This window comes from Chinchilla lanigera, unplaced genomic scaffold, assembly GCF_000276665.1.
Source record: "Chinchilla lanigera isolate Chin_1 unplaced genomic scaffold, ChiLan1.0 scaffold00144, whole genome shotgun sequence".
NCBI lineage: Eukaryota > Metazoa > Chordata > Mammalia > Rodentia > Chinchillidae > Chinchilla > Chinchilla lanigera.
The window spans coordinates 2,639,744-2,660,359 of record NW_004955545.1 but is presented as its reverse complement, the minus strand read 5'-3'; the positions used below and the strand labels follow the sequence as shown (position 1 = coordinate 2,660,359).

Sequence of the window (20,616 nt, the reverse complement as noted above, 5' to 3'; positions counted from 1 at the left end):
CCTGACCTGAAGAAAGAGGCATTTAATGAAAGAATGGTTGTTGCATGGAGTCCTAGTTTAGTCTGTTCACCCAGCCTCTGACCAAACACCTAATGAAGATGACACAGGTCCAGTTTTTGGAGAACCCAGTCTAACCAGGGATAAGAGAAGGAGCTAAGTTGCCAGCCAAGGAAGAAGCTCTGGACACCTCTGCTGTACAGCACTGTGGGAAGGTGTGACGTAGGCTTGGGAAGGAGGAGGACAGGAAGTTAACTGAGGAGGAAAGAAGAGGGGGCCCCTGATAAAGGTTGTCTTGAATGAGGAGCTGGGACACTGGAGATGCTTTGGGTCTCTGGGCAGGTTTGTATACCGAAATCTCTCTCTCTTTTTTTTTTTTGAGAGACTGCTCAAGCTGAGCTTGAGTTTGCAATCTTCCCTTCCTCAGCCAAGAGAGTACTAGGACTACAGTACCACTGCTCCCAGCCCTAGCGATATTTTTAAGAAGCCTCAGAGCTGAGGCCCCTGTCAAATTCCCCCTTTATTGGTCTTCTCCCCTCAGATGAACGCCTCACAGCTGAGGAGATGGATGAGCAGAGGCGGCAGAATGTCGCTTATCAGTACCTGTGCCGGCTGGAGGAAGCCAAGCGGTGAGCAGAGTCAGGAAGATGGATTCTCTCTGGTCTGCCTTTCCCATTCTCCCCATCCCAGACACCTGCCCTAAGGCCAGTGCAACAGGACAAGGGCCCATGCTGTGGGAAACGATAGGTTAAAATAGCATCTTCTGTTTTTTAAGGCAAATTCCAAACATTACATCCTTTGATCCCCGTATGTCCTTCAAAACATACCTAAGACATTTGCTATGGACATTTGCTTACCTATGTCCAACATACCTATGGACATTTGCTTACATAACCACAGGGCCATTATAATACTCAACTAAGGTATCTGTAAATCCCTAGAAGATCAATACTCAGACCATTTTCAAATTGTCCTGATTGTCTAAAAAGAAAATCTGATTTTTCAAATGGCTCATTCAGATAATGATCTAAAAAAAAGCTCACATATTACACTTGTCTCTTAAGCCTTCTTAATCTAGAACAGCTCACCTCCCCTTTTTCGTTTTTTATGTCATTGACTTGTTTAAGAAACTGGGTGACTTTTCTTGTAGAACATCCTACATCCTGACTTTATTTGCTTCCTTGTGTCATTCAACTTGTTCCTCTAAGCCACATATTTCCTATAAATGGATGTTGGCTGTAAAGGCTTGATTGGATTCAGGTTCGACTTGTTTGACAAGAAGACTTCATTGGTAGTGCTGTGTGTTCCGTATCACATCTCATAGGAGGTGCACTGTGACTGCTCGTCCCACTTTCAGTGAAATTAAGTCTGATCTGGGAATTTGGGTGATAACCTGATGTCTGTCATAAGATTCCCCATTAACCTTTTTTCTAATGCCTTCCTGGATTATTGGTCCTCTTATCAGGGATTCAAAATGACTATTTTCTAATTCTGTCCTTGCTTCTTCATGAGTTACCTGAAATTCTTTTCTAAAAAAAAAAACTTCCCCACATCATCTCAGTGCTCTCTCGTTACCCTGCAACTCAGTTTGTCTGAGGGGGCAGGATAAATACTTAATTCTTTCCTTTTACCCAATAGTCTACTTTTAATGTTTTCCCAAAAAGTAGGTAAGATGGAGCAGATAGATCAGGTGTCTGTGGCAGGGGAGGCAGGAAGAAGGCTGTGGCTGGTCTGTTTGGAAATGTACTTTCTTATAGACTTAATACGTAAGGAAATTAGGAGATTTCATCAGAGGAAGCTTTTTTCTCTCCCTTGTGAAACTACCAGCAATAATGTATTTCATAAATTTACATTCGAAGTGTTTTCACATTCATTAGTTCATTTGATCCTGGCAGCTGCCCACTGCTGCAGGAAGTCTGGGTGGTGTTACCCTCATTTTGCAGATTATGCAGCTGAGGCTCAGAGGAGATGTAGGGGAGATGGCATGGAAAATGAGCCTTCTGATTCCAAGAGTCTGTGTAAGCCTCACTGAAGATGGGCAGGCGCAGGATCCGTAGGGCAGACTTTTGGAGCAGGTGGGGCTCAGAGTTTGTCAGTCCAGGTGTTTGGGGCAGCCTGGGAGGAAGTGGGAAAAGCTATGTCATGAAGAGGGTAGCGGGTGGAAGACAGGAACAGGAGGTAGGAGAGGCTCAGGGTCCACTCCAGGAGAGAGGGAGACAGATCCTGCTGTTGGAATAAACCAGCATGGCTGCCAGAGTGAATAAGAGATGCTCTCATACCTATAGCTGGATGGAGGCCTGCCTAAAGGAGGAGCTTCCTTCCCCGGTGGAGTTGGAGGAGGGCCTTCGGAACGGGGTGCTGCTGGCCAAGCTGGGCCATTGTTTTGCACCCTCCGTGGTCCCCTTGAAGAAGATCTATGATGTGGAACAACTGCGGTACCAGGTAGGCTTTATATACTCCACCTCTACCTTCTTCCTCTAGCTACCCTTTCTCTTTGCAACCATGAGCATGGGTGACCATACATTTTATTGTCCAAATCTGGACAATTACAGGAGGAAAGTGGGTACTATTAATCACTGCACTGGGACAACAGGTATTAATCAGTGTCTCTCCTGAGAATAGAATAGGGACTGCTATGGAATGGGAAGGGGTCCAGGGGCAGCAGCGAGAGAAGGTACAAAGGAGGGTAGGCATGATCAAGGCATTGTGCATGCATGGAAGTGTCACAGTGATGCCCTGTTAACTTGTACAATTTGTACGTGTTAAAAACTTTTAAAATAAAAAGTCAGTGTCTCCTCAGGTGGTTGTGTATTATCCATTAGCAGCAAGGGGCAGTTGTTAGGTGGGTTTTAAAATGGCCCTAAAAAAAGAAAAAGATGGCCTGGGGCTGTAGCTCAGTGTTTACCTATAATGTGCAAGGCCCTGGGTTCAATCTCTAGCACCACCCAAAAAAAGATGGCTCCTAGAAGCCAACTGCCTGCAGATTCTTCTACCCATGCTGTATACTCCAAAGCGCACAGGGTTAACCACCCTGAAGGGTCTTCTGGGGCATGTGCCCCTTCTCTGTGCTGTAGTCAGCCTACCCGCCTCTCCTTCCTTTCCCTGCTCTGGACTCCCCTTCTAGGAAGGCTTACCAGCTCAGGCATCCATTCCTGGTGATTTATGTTTCTGTCCTTGGCTGGGGGATATATAGGGTGGGGTCCTCTGTTTCCCCAGCCTTTCCCCTTGAATCTCTAAGCTGTAGTCTGGGCTCTGCCTATAAGAAGCACTGAGAACTGTGGAAATAGATTCTCCTCTCCTTTCTTCCCTTTCAGGCAACTGGCTTGCATTTCCGGCACACAGACAATATCAACTTTTGGCTGTCTGCAATAGCTCACATCGGTCTACCTTCGGTACTACTGGACCTCAAGATTGTCACTTACCTCTACCATTCACAAGTCCCCCAGCCACTCACGCTTTATCTCCCTGGATACATGGAATATCCATCTCCATGTATCTTTTTGTTTGTTTTTTTTTGAAACAGGATCTTGCTATGCAGTTCAGGCAGACCTTAAACTTACTATGTAGCCAAAGCTGGCCTTGGACTCTCAGTGATCTTCCTGCCTCAGCCTCCCAAGTGCTGGGATTACAGGCGTGCGCCACCACGCCCAGTTCCATTTATCTTCTAAACTAATATAACCTGACAGAACAGTCCCTTGAAGCTATGTTTCTTTGAACCAGGTTACCTGGTCCCTGTCTCTGCTTCCTTGTGGATAAAGGGAAGGGAAGGCCCTGCGGCCTGAGTCACCTCCTTGCCGTTATAGAGTGAGGCCTCTGGGTAGTGCAGGAGATAGGGCTCAGGTCAGCCAGCTGTCCTTCCACCTGAACTTCACAGGGAAGCAAGGGCACACCCGTCCCTAGGCCCCTAGGTGATAGACTGCAGGTTGGAAGCTGAGGCCTAGGGACCCCAACTGGACACTTGATGCATGCCCTCTCGTTATATCTCTGTTCCTCATCTGTAAAGTGAGGACAGTAATCCTGTCCTATCTTTAATGTTGGCAGAAGGGTCACGTGCTCTATACAAATTCCATTTGTAAAGAACTATACAATTTTTTTTTTGAGACAAGGTCTTACCATGTAGTTCAGGTTAGCTTTGAACTCCCTATGGAGCCCAGGCCTCCCAGATGCTGGGATTACAGGCATGCACCACTACACCCAACAAAAGCTATACAAATTAAGGCATGATAGGGTCCTTCAATGTATGGTTTTGTTCTGTTCTGTTTTCTTCCCCTGTAAAAGAACTCTAAGATGAGGAAACAGCAGTAAAGAAAGATGCTTTGGGGGCTGGAGATTTAGCTCAGGGGCACAGCACCTGCCTGGCAAGTGCGAGGTTGTGAGTTCAATTCCCGGTACTAGGAGAAAAAAAAAAAGAAAAGAAAGATGCTTTGGAGGCAGAATCATAAGACAGCATGTGTCCTTGGTGAGGCCAGCATACTTTTGGTCCATTATCATGCCCCCAAATATAGCCAGGATGCATTAGTCCTCATCACAATTGCAAGGTGGCGTGGAAAGATGTATCTAGAGCCACCCAGTTCTTAGCAAGGTCCTTACTGATCAGAAGGCTCTGGCTTGGAGACGGGTGGCTTGCCCTGCTGCCTTCGGTCCATGGCCATGTGTGCCTTGTTGGGCCCTCCTGACAGTGTGTCTCCCCCAGGAACACCTCTCTAGGGACACAAACTCACCATGGCTCTAAGTGACTGGGCCTATTTTTCCTGGAAGATGTGGCTTCTGTCCTGTGGCCTGGTAGCCTCATCTACTGTTTCATGCAGCCAGGGCGCCATGTGACCATGTGTCTGTAGCTTAGCATGTGTCCCAAGTGCCTTTCTTTGTAACACTGGACTGACTGGAAATGGTTGTGGAGAATGATCAAGCACCCAGGCAGTAGGGGAGCACAGCCCTCAGACTGGAGAGGCAAACCTAGTGCTTGATTCCCTCTCCATGCCTGGTGCTGTCTCCAGTTACTACAACTGGCCGGTTTTCCCCTAGACCTTCTTCCCAGAGACCACAGACATTTATGACAAGAAGAACATGCCCCGCGTGATCTACTGTATCCATGCTCTCAGGTGAGAGACGGTGAACTTGTCACTGGGTTTCCTCCAAGTAGATGTGACCCACAATTTGACTGCAATAGTGAAACAGGAAGGAGAGCTTGCTATGGGTGGACCACGGGGAGCACTTGTGAGGAGTGTGAGGTTTCATGTTCACAGGGGTGTTTGGGTTGATGTGCACTTTTGCAGGCACATTTATGTGGGTAAAGGGAAAGGCAGGAAGTATAGCATCTTTAGCTTAAGACTGGGTTGAAGGGATCAGAACAGGACGCATGCGGAGGGTCATGCACAGGCTCAGGATGTAGGTCGGTGGTAGAGTGCTTGTCCAGCATGTGCAAGGGTCTAGGTTCAATCCTCAGCACCACTAAAAAAAAAAAGCATATGCAAGCCACATAGTGTGAATGGCAGAGGCTGTTTGGTAGTCCTCATAGCAAACTTTAGCAGTTAGCTGGCCGTATCACAGGAATTAGACTACTAGATCTCATGGCCATTTTATCCCTTCCTGCATTCACTTCCCATGTCCTTTTATGCTTCTGTTCTTTGGCTCAGCAGGTCTCTGCCGGCAGCACTTTTCCTGTCCTCTGTTACCATCCCATGACTTGTTCTTGCCAAGCCTCTGGGAAGCCTTCCCAACCCCACCAGGCCTCCCACACCTTTTTATTTATCTTTCTAGCACTCACCTTGGGCTGGTGCATGATAGCATTTTTTTCCTGGAGATTGGGGGTTACTCAAGGGCAGGTCCTGAGGGGTCTTCATCTCCAAGTTGCCCCGCTATATGTCCTGTGCCTGCTTGTTCTGCGCACCAGTGCCTTCCAACACCTTCCATTCTTTCCCAGTCTCTTCCTCTTCCGGCTGGGATTGGCCCCTCAGATACATGATCTCTATGGGAAAGTGAAATTCACAGGTAAGCCCAGCTCCTTCCCCAGCCACCACTCTGGGCAGGGTCTTGAGGGGATTGAGCCTGATGAAGGGTACTGGTGGTGTCATTGCAGCTGAGGAACTCAGCAACATGGCCTCCGAACTTGCCAAATATGGCCTCCAGCTGCCTGCATTCAGCAAGATTGGGGGCATCCTGGCCAATGAGCTCTCTGTGGATGAGGCCGCAGGTAGGGACCAGACACTGCCCTGCTAGGAGTAGGTGCAGTGAGCATGGGGGAGCTTCAAGCCTCCTGATGCTTGGATGGGCTCTGGCCACCTCTCACCCACAGGTAGGGCAATCAGGTTACCTGGTTTGCCTGCTTCTGAGGATGGTGAAGGGCGTGATGTCGGACCAGACTGCAACTGGCTGTGCTCTGGCCTGGGTTCTTTCTGGCCTCCTGACCTTGTTTCCCTGCCCCCTCCCTCCCAGTCCATGCAGCTGTTCTTGCCATCAATGAGGCAGTGGAGCGAGGGGTGGCCGAGGACACCTTTGCTGCCTTGCAGAATCCCAGTGCTCTCCTGGGGAATCTGCGGGAGCCTCTGGCGGCCATCTACCAAGAGCTGCTGGCCCAGGCCAAGATGGAGAAGGCTGCCAATGCCAGGAACCACGTAAGGAGGGGTCTTGGGATACTGAGACCAAAAAGTTGAGTGACCTGAAAAGTCTCAAGTAAAACCAGGATTTTTTCTGTCCAGGTTCTAGTTCCATAGCAGCTTCCTAGAGAAGCTGTTAACTTGTCAGTGGTCTTAGAGAAATAGGGAAACCCAGGAGAATGACGTGAATTTAGAAGAGAGGCCTAGGAAAGAGGATCTCGGGGGACGATCTTCAGGGAGGCCTAAGGGAGCTCTGAAATGTGGAACGGGATGAGAGTGGACTGGCGGTTCCCGAGGCTGGTTTAACTTAACTGTATTAGGGTCGGGGGCTTAGACCACGGTTTCCTCAGAGTGCTTCTGAGCTGACTGACCTTGGCCTTGGGAAGTTCCCTAGAAATCAGTGTGGATAGGGAAGGAGGCATGGCAGAGGACTACCTTGGTTCCCCCCTCCTTTAGTTTTTGCAGGATGACAGAGAAAGCCAGGACATCTATGACTACTACCTAACCCAGGCTGAAATCCAGGGCAACGTTAACCATGTCAATGGTAAGGGACAGGCTGAGGGGGGCTTGCAGGTGCCCTCAGAGTCTGTACTTGGAGGTTTGGGGGTGACTTCTTTCAGAAGGCCTTGTCGTTTCACTTGAATCAGCTCTTGCCTCAGCAATAAAGACGAGAGTCCAAGGAGTGTGGACTCTGCTTTCTGGCCATCAGTGTCTGGAGAAGTGGTCCATCTGTGGGAGGCTGCTGTTTAAATGGATTTCTGTGGAGAAGACAGAGGCAAAGGGACAGGCCTTTCGGCTCTTGGTGCTGAGGGGGCAGTTGGACTGGTGTCCTTGAGAAGAGAATGTAGAGCATAGATGGGGGTAGGGGGATTAGCGGACAAGGAGCAGGTGGAAGGCTCAGGATGGGTGGGCATTTGCCTATGATGGTCACAATGTCCTCAAGTTTGAGATGGTGGGATGGGAGGCTGTGAAGATGAAGCTGAGGGATTGGGGTTGGACCAAATCGTCCAGCAACCCAAGGGACCAGGGTCGGGGTAACTGAGTGGGCAGGAAGAGGGTTTTCTCACATCCATCGTGGAGTCTTGGCCTTTTGCAGTCCGAGGTGCTCTAGAGGTTGTTGATGATGCCCTGGAACGACAGAGCTCTGAGGCCTTGCTTGAGGCCCTGCAGGATCCTGCCCTGGCCCTGCAAGGGCTGAGGAGAGACTTTGCTGACTGGTACCTGGCACAGCTGAGCTCAGACAGAGAGCAGAAAGCCCAGGTCAGTCTCTATCTCTTACCTGCCATCTCCAACTGAAGGGATGGAGAGGGCCTCTGACTCAGCCACCACCGTGACCAGTCCTTGTAATCAGGGAGTGCTGAGTGCACGTTTAAAGCCTAATCTACTGGGCTGATCAGTTTTGCACTGACCTGGGGGCAGTGCTAGGCGCTGCCTTTGCCGAATTGGGGCCTCAACTTGGTAATCTTGTTTTCAATGCTGCTGACTTTGTCAGTTGTGTTCTAGATGTTTCTTATTCAGACACTTGTTCAGGGGCTGGGGATTTAGCTCAGTGGCAAAAGCGCCTTCCTGGCAAGCGCAAGGTCATGAGTTCGGTTCCTGGTACCGGAGGAAAAATAAACCAAAAAAAAAAAAAAAACCAGACACTTGTTCAGTAAAAAAGTAAAAAAAAAATGGATTCATAGGGACGGGTGGGCCAGGCTAGTCTGCCTGCAGGGGGGCAGTGGGATGGAAGGTGGCTGCTGGGTGGACTAGGAGTTCATGCTGGCAGCCCCAAAGCGTGCTTATGGCCTCAAGGGACTCTCTTCCTAGGCATCTTTTCCTTCTTTAGGAGCTGGGCCTGGTGGAGCTTCTAGAAAAGGAGGAGGTCCAGGCTGCTGTGGCTGCAGCCAACGTGAAGGGTGATCAGCAGCAAGCCAGTAAGTTATCACCGGGCCTGAGGTTTGGCCTGGGTGACCTGCTGGCTCGTAGAAGACCGTCCCACACCTTCGTGGGCCTCTGTATTGGGCAAGGGAAATGCTGCCCAGCTTACCAGCCTATTGAGGGATATCTGCCCTCTCTTGCTGTGCTCTGTTCCTGGCTGCCCCGGGGGACCCTACAATACACGAAAGTCTCAGAGGCAGTGCCATGTTAGACTGCACTGGAAAGGCAGTTTCCTCTCAGGAAGTTTGCCATTCTGACAGTTTCAAACTGTTTGAATTTCTTGGCTTCTGAAATGTAGCAATTTTTCAGGTGAGAGAAATTTATATTCTCAGTTTCTCTTAAAAATATTTAGGTAAAACTCTTCACTGGAAGAACATGACGAGCTGGTCATCCTCTCCCCATGAGAGATCAGTCTGTCTTCAGGAATGAGGCAGAGTGCTCAGCACATTGCAGTGGCCTGTGACACTTTACCTCTTGGCCTCTGTCTGTCAGCTCCTGGACACCAGCTCGCTGTGGCCCCGGGCCACTTCTGGCTCCTGCTTGCCTTATCAGCTCAGGTCATCCCCAACTGCTGTTGCCAGAGTAATCTCCAGGCAGATCTGATCTTCTCTCCCTTGCTGAACATCTTCAGATCTTCATGGGTTCTTCCATTCTTTTTGTTTGTTTGTTTTGTACTGGGAATCGAACTCAGGACCTTGCGCTTGCCAGGCAGGCACTTATGCCACTGAGCTATATCCCCTGGTTCTTCCATTCTTTAGTGGTACCCTGGTTCACAAATTTAATTCTTTCCACATTTCTGATCACAAACCAAATTGGATGAGAACTGAATCAAGTTTCTCCATAAGGTCAACATTGAACCTAACTACAGAATTTGAGTCAGTTCTCGTCCAGTCGGTTTGCAATCAGAATCGTGGAAAGAAAGAAGTTGCTGGACCGAGGCACCACTGTACTTTGGTCCTATCGCCTTGGCCCGACAGATGAGCCCTTTCCAGAGCCTCCCCCATCTCTTCTGTCTGCATTCCACCCAGCTGTGCTGAACCAGTTGACCTGCTCTTTCTTGATTGCCCCCAGCCTTCCCCTCACCCGGCCTGTAGTCCTCTGGATTACATTTCTCTCACATTTTCCCCCCAGCTGTCTAGGCTCCTCTGGGAAGCTTCCTGCTCACTCCTGGCCAGAGCCCCACCTCCCCTGCACTGCCATAGCCTGGGGGAATCGTTTCAAACCTGTCTTTGACAGCAAGGCTCTGTAGGTATTTTGTGTCCTTATTTGTCCCCAGTAGTTGTGTGCTCCTTGATGCCTGGGCATTTCATAAGCTCTAGAATTTGTAAACTCAGACTACGTCGGTGTACCACAGACCCGTTCCAACTTCCTCCCACCACTTGCAGCCAAAATGGCTTTTCCTTGGAGCTGATTCTTTCTTCCTCTTTTCTGTCACCAAGGTTGTCCCTGGAGCTCCTGACCTATCTTGTCTTGTATATACTCTACAACCACCTGTCAATCTTGTGCTCATCAGCTTAGGAACTCACCTCTGCTATGACTGCTACTGTGTGTGTTCCATGCTGAGCTACTCAACTTCTACGCCTGACAAATGGCTACTTTATGGAGCCTCTTCTTAAAGTGACCCAACCCCCTTTTCTCCTGAGCATGGAGAGAGGTGTTTCAAACCCAGCAGACAGCCCTCTGAGCAGTGACAAAGCCATTTCCCCTCCAAGGTCCCCAGTGGAGCCTCGCTGACTGGGAGAGCAGGGAAAGCTGGAAGGCCCAGCCTGCACCACCTTTTCTTCTCCCCTGCAGTGCTCCAGGCTGTGCAGCGGATCAACAGAGCCATCCAGAGGGGAGCAGCTGCTGATACCGTGAAGGAGCTGATGAGCCCTGCAGCCCAGCTGCCTCCAGTCTACCCCTTTGCCTCGGCTGTGTATCAGCAGGAGCTAGCAGTGCTGCAGCAGCAACAGGGGGTAAGCCCACAAACAGGACCAGTACAGGGCTTCCTGTGCAGCCAGGGGCCATCTGAGATACTGGCAAGGGATTATGGAAGGGAATGGCAGTCATCCCAGTCTTACTGAGCATCACAGTAGCCGATACCCTTACAAACCCTGCGTTCCACACACACTTAGTCCCGAAGGGAACCCCATCAGGTAGTGTTATTTCTAGTTCAGTGGGGAGGAGGCTGAAAGGTGGTGGGTGAGTAACTGCCTAACTCCACGTGACTGGCAGTGGTGGCTGGGAATGGACATGAGGCTGAACATCCTAGCAGGGAGTGCTTTCAGCCACTCCTCTGTCCCACCTCACTTCAGTTCATATGACACCGCCTTGGCTTAGGGATTTCGCAGGCTGTTGTAGGAGTTAGGATACACCTGAGGGAGCCATGTGTGTTGGCACAAACCTGTAAGCCCAGCCCTCTAGAAGGCTGAGGCAGGAGCACTGCAGGTTTGAGGCCAACCTGGGCAACTTGACAACTAACAAGACCTTGTCTCAAAATTTAAAAAGAGCTGGGGATGTAGCTCAGTGAGAAGGCCCTGGGTTCAACCTCCAGTAGCACACACTAAAAAAGGAAAAAGAGAAGATGATTCCAGGAAATGGGGAAGGAGGAAGCAGAGACAGGAAGTACTCTGGGAAGGCTTCCTGGAAGATGAGAGACTAGTAGAGAATCACATTCCTAGTGGGTGTTTATAGAACATCTACTCCAGGCACACCCCGCACACAAGCATGACCTTCAGGACGTCACAGTCACAACATATGGATGGCTTTCATGCAAGGAAGCATAAAAGAAGTGCTAAGAGGAAAGCATAGTGACTATAGACGCTGCTATTCTTAGCTGTGTGGCACTGGGCAAGTTATTCATCTCCTCATTTCTTCGGATATAAAATGGGAATCATCACATCGTTACCTCTTAGGATTGCTGTGAGGGTTCAGTGAGCTAGCGTGCTTAGAGAGGAGCCTGGCGAGCAGGTTCAGCTGTCATCACAAGGCTCTAGCGTAGCAGGCAGGCAGGGCGCTTCCAACAGAGGGAGGGCAGAAGCAGATATTGGAGGAGGAGGAGACCTGGGTGGGCAGGAAGTGCGGCCAAGGCCTCATGAGTGCATTGCAGTGTGGCAGTGGCCACTTTGTCTTCCTCTGTGTGCGTAGGGCCTGGTGCAGTTCTTGGTATGAAGTAGGAACCAGAAGGCTGCTAGCAGAGCTTACTGCTTACTTGGGGCTCTGGTGTCAGGCACTGGGTTTAGCCATGGATTTAGCTGTGAAATGGGGCTGTGAGTGGTACCTGCCTCGTAGGCTTGTTATGAAAAAAAATTTTTTTGTTATGAAAATTAAATGATACTCTGTGTGAACTACCTAGAATCAGGAGCACATATTTAGCATTCCCCAGTATTGAATACAACTATTAGGGAGTGAACCTAGACCCTTGGGGAACCAACCCTGCCTTCTGCTGCAGGAGCTGGGCCAGGAGGAGCTTTTTGTGGCTGTGGAAATGCTCTCAGCCGTGGTCCTGATCAACCGTGCCCTGGAGGCAAGGGATGCCTCCGGCTTCTGGAGCAGTCTGATAAGCCCCGCCACTGGCCTGGCCGAAGTGGAAGGAGAAAATGCTCAACGGTGAGAGGGTCAACCGCATGCTGGGAGTGAGGGGCGGAGGGAATGTGGTCAAGACTTGTCCTGTGTAGACTTGCCTTTTGTGTGGTGGCCTCCCTCAGGGTCTGGTTACAGTTCCTTGGCCTATGTCTCTTCCCTGGAGTGAGGTAGATCCACAGTCATTCCCCTTTCCTCCACTGAGTCATTATTTCACAGAATATGTTTGAGTACCCAGCCATGTGCCAGATACTATTCTAGGTGCTGGGAAATGCAGGGAACAAAATAAATCCTGCCCTCATCAAACTTACTTTGAAGTAGAGTGAAACAGATGATTAGAAAAGCAGAAGAGCTCAGTGTGGTGGTACACACCTGTAATCCCAGCACTCTAGAAAGCTGAGGCAGGAGGATTTCAAGTTGAATCCCATCCTGAACAATTTAATGATTTAGCAAGCCCCTGTCTCAAAATAGAAAAGGACTGGGGATGTAGCTCAGTGTGAAGGCCCTGGGTTCAGTCCCCAGTACAGGGTGGGGGGTGAGGAAGCAGAAAAGCAATGTTGCCAAACAAAAGAGCAAGCGGTAAGGGGTGGGGACACGGGAGGGGCAGTTTTTCTCTTCATTGTGTCGCTGTGGGTGGCCTCCTGAGTAGGGAGATCATTTGGCCAAGGCTCTGAAAGACCTAAGGGTTCTTGGGCTGGAGGCCCCAGAAAGAGCATTGGGTGCATTTGAGAGACACCAGGAGGGACTAGGGCTGTCGCTCAGAGATAGAGCACTTGCCTAGCATGTATGAGGTCCTGGTTCAATCCTCAGCACCATAAAAAAATATCTAGAACTAAAGCTTGCTGGGTGTAGTGGTGCACACTGTAATCACAGCACTCTGGAGACTGAGGCAGGAGGATTGCCATGAGTTTGAGGCCAGCCTGGGATACATGGTCAGACCCTGTCTTAATCAGGGAGAGAGAGAGGGAGAGGGAGGACGGAGGGAAGGGAAGGGAAGAAGCCAAACATCAGGAAGCCGGGGTGGTGGAGTAGGGTGAGGCAGGGAGAGGAGTGGGAGATGAAGACAACAGCAGGGGCCAGGCTGTGGCTTTTTTATTCTGAGTGAGGAAGGAAGCCACCAGGGCTTTCAGGCAGAGGGAGCCAAGCTGACCTACTTTAACTGGATCGCCTGGCTGCTGTGCTGGGAAAGGGCTGCGAGGTTGGGTGGGGGAGAGGAGGCCTGCGCTCCCCACCAGAGCCTTCCCGGGCCATATAAGCAAGGCTTAGCTGGGCAAGGTGCGGCGTCGGCTGGGAGAGGTGTCGGCCTGTGGCTGTGCCCTGAGCACAGGAAAGCAGCGTTTGGTGTGGAGTGGTTAGGACTACAAGAGGGAAGGAGTCAGGTGTGACTCAGGTTTTGGGCAAGGGAGAGCAGAGGGTCCCATGGTTAATGGGGGGAAATCGGGAGCTCAGAGGTGAGCTATGGGGTTTCCAGTACTGCTTGGGTGTCCATCTGGAGACCCCTGGAGGCCACTGGGGTACATGACAGCTAGAGCTGTGCTTTGGAAAGCCTGAGATATATAAAGCCGGCTCAGTTGAGGTCAGCCAGGATGTGAGAATGCAGTGGAGTGGGCTGAAGCCCAGGATCAGGTGCTCCACTTAGAGGCCAGGAGGAGCCAGGCAGGAGGCTTGGGAAGGCAGCTGGTGAGAGACGTGCCCGTGAGTGTGCTGTCCTGGAGGTGTGCGAGGGGGTCAGCTGAAACACTGATTTCTGGCTGAGGGTGCATTGCCCCTCGCCTCACTCTTCTCTCCCCACTCCAGTTACTTTGATGCCCTGGTAGAGCTGCGTCATGTTCGTGGCATAGATGGGGCCTTCTTGAGCTGGAATGACCTGCAAGCCACCCTGAGCCAGGTCAACTCCCGGGTCCAGGAGGAAACCGACCGTGAGTGTGGTCAGGGGTTGGGGAAGACAGCTCCTTGGGCAGCCCTGCCCTTAGCCAGAAGGCTGGGACCCTGCCCACCTCGCTCTCTCTTCCTCAGAGGTCCTCGCTGTCAGCCTCATCAATGAGGCTCTGGACCAGGGCAGCTCAGAGAAGACTTTCTCTGCCCTGCTGCTTCCTGCGGCTGGCCTGGAAGATGTCAGCCTTCCTGTCGCTCCACGGTACCATTTCCTCCTAGTGGCAGCCAAAAGGCATAAGGCCCAGGTGAGCTGAGGCCTGGCTGGGTGGGCCACAGAGCAAGAGGAACACCCATTTGGGTAGAGCTCCAGCCTGAACGGCACAGCCACTTCCAGGGTTGGGCACAGGCCAGGTCCCAGTCCCCTGGAGGAAGCATGTATCCCATTGCCAGGGTACTGGACAGTGTGTGAACACAAGTGGGGAATCAAAGAACCAGCCTGGTCCCTACTCTGACCATGTATGGATCCCTTGATGCCTCTGAGCCCTGTGCACTCACCTATGATCCTGTGGTCCCTTTTTGAGCCCCTCCCGGAGGGAGAGTGATAATAAATGAGTTGGCGAATGGGGTGGGCTTTTGAGCTGAACCACCCTGAGCGTGTGGCAGTACAGCGTGGGTGAGAAGCAGAACCAGGGCTCCTGAGCCAGGCGATTTCTGTTTGTGTCCTGCACTCCGACCCTGCATTGATGTTTCTTACCTCCCAGTGCCTCAATCTCCTCACCTTCAAATGGTGACAATAGTGAGTTTATCTCATAGTTACAGGGCTAATGGAGATCCTGCGACAGGAGTGCTGCGTAACATTCATTGAGTTCTCATTCTACCAGGCATTGTTTTATAAGTGTTACAAACATTATAACAATGAATATAAAATGTTTTAGTCAGGTGTAGCAGTGTAATCCCAGCACTCAGGAGGCTGAGGCAGGAGAATCATTGAGAATTTGAGACCAGCCTGGGCTACAAAGTGAGCTCAAGGCCAGCCTGAACTGCATAGCAAGACCCTGTCTAAAACAGACAAAAATAATAATAATAACAAAGTGTCTTAGGCTGGCTGAAAGTATAGCTCAGTGGTAGAGCACTTGCCTAGCACATATAAGACCTTGGGTTTGATCCCTAGCATGGTAATTTCTTTTAAAAAGGAAAGAAGGAAGGAGAGCAAGCTTTAGTAAAGTGCCTGGTACATAGTCATTGCTCAATAAAATGTCACTTTACAAAGTCTGTTGCTAATGTGAGAATTGGGAGGAAGTCAGGTACAGGGTTGGGCATCATCCCGGCAGGGTGGCGGGCACAAGCATACTTGACCGTGTAATTGTCCTACTGCTTGTGGTCGAGGAGTATGGAGCAAGAACAGGAAGGAGAAGGCAAAGGTCAGGTCAGGCTCTAGCCATAGAGAAATGGGGAGCTGGGCAGGGAGGTGGGGCCTCCAGGGTGGGCCATCACAGCATGGCTGAGGCTCAAGGGCAGGGAGTAAAGCTGTTGAGCAAGTGGCAGGTACTGAGGGTGTGAGAAGCTACACAGAGTCCCTGTGCCAAGCTGAGCAGGTGCTTGGAACAGCCTGAATCGGGGTAGGCAGGACCCTTCTGTGCGTGGCAGCGACCCAGAGAAGCCATGCGGCCATCGCTGTGGCTCCCAGTGTCAGCCTGCAGTTTGATTCCCCGGGGCTGCTTGGCTTGGGAGCCTGGAGAGACCAGACAGCTGTCTTGTCTTTTTCCACCTCTTTCCGTTTGCCAGGTGACGGGGGATCGTGGAGCTGTGCTGTGGCTGGAGGAGATCCGCCAGGGAGTGCTCAGAGCTAACCAGGACACACACATGGCTCAGAGAAGTAAATGGTGGTCAGGGACACCGGGAGGGGAGGGGAGAGAAGGGGACATGGGCTCAGCCACAGCCCAGGTAGGCAGGCACCCCCACTCCACTGCTGTGTACTTACACCTCTGTGGGGAGACAGGCCAGAATCAGAACAGGAGGGCTGCTGCTGGGCCACAGGGTAGAACTGGAATTCTCAGGAGTCAAGAGCTGGGAGTCCAGGCTGATCCCTTCTGGGCCTTCCTCTGGGCCCTTTCCCTGCAGTGCAAGCGAGCGAGCACATGAGATCACACAGTGGCCAGAAACCCATCCTGTTTCTGCTGGTAGCTTGAGTTTGGGTCCAACGATTAGCTCTGGCTGGAGTGTTTGGTCTTAGGTGGGAGAAGGGTTGGGGTTCAAGGAGTGAGGAATGAGCAGGATCCATGCAGGCAGACCCTGGCTTGTGCGTGGGTGCCGAGGTGCTGGTTCTCAGGCCAGAGGGCAGGTGCTTCATCAGCCTCCTCTACTTCTTGCGCTGTCTTCTTCCAAGAAACTGTCCCAGTGTTCTCTACCCATATTCTGTTTTTAAGCTTCTGAAAAAGCCAGTTTTGCTCTCCCTGTGCCTCTGCTGACCTAGCCCACTGCGCCTCCCACAGAGGCCTCCCTTCCTGCCATCTCCTCTGAGCAGTGGCCAGCTGCCACCTAGGGACTCCGCCCGTCTCTTCCATGTGTCCCCTCTTCTGAAGCCTGCCCCATTAGAGAGACAGGCCCTATGGGAGTGACTCGAGGAAGGACTGACTGCTGTCTCCTGCTGCCTCTGTCAGTGGCCCTGGGTGTGGCTGCCATCAATCAGGCCATCAAGGAGGGCAAGGCAGCCCAGACAGAGCGGGTATTGAGGAACCCCGCCGTGGCCCTCCGAGGCTTGGTTCCTGACTGTGCCAGCAGCTACCAGCGGGCCCTGGAAGATGCTGCAGCAAAGAAGCAGTGTCCAGGTGATGCCCCAGCCAACCTTCCCCTCACCTCTCTTCTGCTGACCCCAGCTGCCTCTTGCCTCCAAACTTTCTCTGCTTCCTTGTTTTCTGCTCAGGGGACACAGCTTTGTGGGTTCAACACAACATGAAGGATGGCACTGCCTATTACCTCCATCTGCAGACTTTCCAGGGGACCTGGGAGCAACCCCCAGGCTGCCGCCTCAACACCTCCCACCTGACTCGAGAGGAGATCCAGGTTGGCCAGGCACCGTCCAGGGCAGGGATCATGGAGGGGGTCCCCCTGCAGGAGAGACTCCACCTACCCACCAGAGGAACACAGGCCCTGTCTCCTGTCTCCACAGTCCACTGTCACCAAGGTCACTGCTGCCCATGACCGTCAGCAGCTCTGGAAGGCCCATGTGGGCTTCATCGTCAGGCTCCAGGCCCGCCTCCGAGGCTGCCTTGTCCGCCAGAAGTTCGCTGAGAGGTCTCGCTTTCTGAGGACCACGCTCCCAGCAGTCATCAAGATCCAGGTGGCAGCTCTGGCTTTCTGAGTGCCACAGCGTCCACACTCTCCCTCCTCTCTAACAGGGCTGGGGTGATCTTTGGGCCTCTGCAGTCGTGGCAGGGAGCGTGGGATGTGGAGGTTCAAACCTAGGCTCCACCACCTCTTAGCTACATGATCTTGCAGGTTATTTTTTCTCTGCCCAAGTTTCTTCCTCTGAAAAACAGAAATACTAATAATAGCAGCCAGGTTGTTGTAGAGTTGTTAGGAGAGTTCAGGGAGGAAACCCTTGTGATCATCAGCAGTGCCTTGCTGGTAGGTAGATGTGACAGAAGTGCTAGTTACTGGCATTGTCAGCACTACCTAGAGTGAGCTGCTTCTCAGCGACAGCAGGTGGGCATCCTGGCTTGGATGGGAGTAAAGGGGAGGTGCTGGCAGTTGAGCAGAAAACGTGGGCTGCCCCTGGGGAGAGGAGTCTTCTACCTTTTTGTGCAGCCACTCTCTCCATTTCATCCTCTGGCCTGTGGATAGCCCGGTGTGGCCTCTAAGGCCAGCTGGACTGGAGATCAGCAGAGAATGTAGCCTGGGGATGCTATATAAGCTCTGAGTGACAGGAGACCTCCCCAGCAGGACAGTCTGCAAGCCCTTATGCAGATGCGAACAGTGTAAAGATACTTTATTTTTTTGTCTTTTTGAGACAGGGTCTCGCTGTGCAGTTCAGGCTGGCCTTGAGTTCACTTTGTAGCCCAGGCTGGCCTCGAACTCTCAGTGATCCTCCTCCCTCAGCCTCCCGAGTGCTGGGATTACAGGCGTGCACCACCACCCCTAGCATAAAGGTATTTATGAATCATCCTTGAGCTGGACATTGTGGCTTATGCTTGTAATCCCAGCACTTGGGAGGCTGAGGCAGAAAAACCCTTTAGAATTTGAGGCCAGCCTGGGCTACAAGGCAAGGCCCTCTCAAAACACCAAGCAAAACAATAACAACAGAAACAAGGGTGAAAAGTAAAATTAAAAAAAAAAAAGAACCATCCCTGAATGCCCAGTATCCACCAAGCATGCCACAGGGCACTGGGCACAGATCGGAGACGGGCATGAGACCCACAAGTGAGTGGCCACATCTCCTCCCTACGGGGCTGAAGTACAGTTGATGTTAGGTGTGGTGATGAGTAGAGACACAACAACAACACCCGCGGACCTCAAGGGAGACAGATGTCCAGCCTGAGACTGGCTGATGGCTCTTGATTATGACCTATACCTGCAGTGGTAATTGAGAGCTCCCAGGCAGGAGTTTGCCTCCTGATCCTACCACTTCCAGGTCACATGACCTTGTTACTTTACTTGGGCCCCTCCAGCACTCAGTTTTCTCATCCATGATGATGGTACTCCTCACCTGTGTTGATTGTAAGGATTAAATAGGACATGTAGAATCCCCATGGTAATGGTGGTGACCATTAGGAGATATGTTATCAGAGCACTGGTCCCAGGACCCAGTAGAGAACTGTAATCTGCCTGTGGTAATGTGAGTCATAAGGACCCCACCCTCCTGAGCCCAAGTTGGAATTTCACACCAGGGAGATGAAAAACCACACAATAGGAGGGGAGGGGATGGAGTCAGAGGAATATTTGTCACTCATACTGGAGCTATGTGGGTTCTGGCCTAGGTCCCGGGATAGAAAGGTTGAGGGAGGGAGGTAGTAGAGAGCCTCAGGCCATTTGCCCCCAGCTATGGGGAAATAAGACTCAGAAATGAGGTTGCCTGGGCATGCCTGAGACTAATCTCTCCTGAAAGCTCTAACCCTAGCTGGAACCCCAATCATGGTTCTAAATTCTGGCTAATCCAGATTGGCAGGTGGTTTTTTTTGTTTTGTTTTTTGTTTTCTTTCCCTTTTTGGACAGTGTTTCACTATGTAGTTCAGGCTGGCCTTGAGTTCCTGTTGTAGCCTAGGCTGGTCTTGTACTCACAGCAATCCTCTTGCCTCAGCCTCCCAAGTGCTGTGATTACAGACCTGCACCACCATGTCCAGCAGGTGTATCATTTTTGTTTGGCAGTGTTGATGATGGAACCTAGGCCCCCTGTCAGGCTAGACAAGTGCTTTAGCACTGAGCTATACCCCTAGCCACTGAGGCATATTTTTAAGAAACCTTGTAGGGGCCGGTTAGGGGATAACGGCAGATAGCAGGCCCTTCTACTGTGTCCTACAGCACTTTCCAGAGGGTACAGTAGGCTGCAGGTGGTGGTAGGGGCAGGAATGTTGAGGGCCAGCGTGAATGGCCTCCTTGTGTACAGCTGGAGTATGGGCCAAGGTACCTCTTCTACATCCTGTCCCACAGGACTGAGTGAGCCTTGGGCAGAACCCTGGCCAGAACTGGCTGTAGAAAGGCAGGGGAGATGAGGTAAAAGGACATTCTTCAATCTGACCAAATGGCGACTGTCCGTGTGGCGTGGCCTCCTGGCCCGTGCACTGGGAGATGTTTGGCGTGGTTCCTAAAACCCAGGGTTTCAGTAAGTATAGTTAGGGCTGGGGACTAGAGCTCCATAGACAAAAGTTCAGGAACAGAATGGCCTAAGGCTTGTAGAGAAGAAAGTGAAATGCCTGACATGGCCAGAATCCTTAAGGTGGGGACCACTGGAAAGTTATGCGTGGAGTACAGGTAAGATGGTCAAGAGCTGGAAGGTGTGGGCTGAGGGAGGTACTGTCCAATAAGTTTTCTTTGAGACAGAGTCATACTATATAGCGTTCAGGCTGGCCTTGAACTTACTAGGTAGCCCAGGGTGATCCTCTTGCTTCAGCCTCCTGAGTCCTGGGATTACAGGCGTCATATGTCACCATGCACTGGCCAGGCAGTACTTTAGAAAAAGTAATCTCACGTGAGCTTGGGGTGAAAGGGAAGAGGTTCCCAGGAAGGGGACAAGAGGAGGGAGACATGATCTGTGTCTTTTGGAGCCAGAGGAGGGTGATTCAGGACAGGCGGAGCGCGTTGGGTTGTGTCGGGTTGCACTTTTTGCAGCAGCCCAGCAGGGGAGGCCAGCAGGCTGATAGCTGAATTCTGGGTACCTTGGTGGGAAGGTTTTCTGAAAGCTGGAGTCAAGAGCGGGTGGTGCCACTGCAAAGAAGTGTGATGAGGGACCCCTGGAGGCGGCCGCCCAGGTGGCAGTGGACAGAGATGGACAGAGGCTCTGCGCCTGTGCATTCCCGGCTCCGTGACCACACAGAGTATGCGATGGGCTGTGGGCGGCTGCACATGGGTGTCAGAGTGTATTTTGGGGGGATATGGCACATGCTTTGGTGAAGGTGGTGAGTAGGTGTGTGCTCTATTTATAGCTGTTAGGCCTGCATCTAGCTGTCATGTT

The 20,616-nt window shown here is 51.5% G+C and overlaps 1 protein-coding gene across 2 annotated transcripts in view; it reads left to right on the top strand.

The window, feature by feature from the left end:
- The window catches only part of Iqgap3 (IQ motif containing GTPase activating protein 3), a 36,453-nt gene that overhangs the window by 3,427 nt on the left and 12,410 nt on the right, over positions 1 to 20,616 (top strand). For both annotated transcript variants that reach the window (XM_005411682.2, XM_013508311.1), the window contains exons 2-19: positions 539 to 626; positions 2,283 to 2,439; positions 3,312 to 3,389; positions 5,023 to 5,099; positions 5,921 to 5,988; positions 6,077 to 6,190; positions 6,433 to 6,611; positions 7,050 to 7,137; positions 7,690 to 7,853; positions 8,422 to 8,509; positions 10,308 to 10,468; positions 11,944 to 12,101; positions 13,872 to 13,993; positions 14,091 to 14,254; positions 15,735 to 15,825; positions 16,610 to 16,777; positions 16,873 to 17,012; positions 17,119 to 17,289. In XM_005411682.2, the coding sequence (XP_005411739.1) occupies positions 539 to 626; positions 2,283 to 2,439; positions 3,312 to 3,389; positions 5,023 to 5,099; positions 5,921 to 5,988; positions 6,077 to 6,190; positions 6,433 to 6,611; positions 7,050 to 7,137; positions 7,690 to 7,853; positions 8,422 to 8,509; positions 10,308 to 10,468; positions 11,944 to 12,101; positions 13,872 to 13,993; positions 14,091 to 14,254; positions 15,735 to 15,825; positions 16,610 to 16,777; positions 16,873 to 17,012; positions 17,119 to 17,289 (2,276 nt within the window). The remainder of the gene's footprint in view (positions 1 to 538; positions 627 to 2,282; positions 2,440 to 3,311; positions 3,390 to 5,022; positions 5,100 to 5,920; positions 5,989 to 6,076; positions 6,191 to 6,432; positions 6,612 to 7,049; positions 7,138 to 7,689; positions 7,854 to 8,421; positions 8,510 to 10,307; positions 10,469 to 11,943; positions 12,102 to 13,871; positions 13,994 to 14,090; positions 14,255 to 15,734; positions 15,826 to 16,609; positions 16,778 to 16,872; positions 17,013 to 17,118; positions 17,290 to 20,616) is intronic.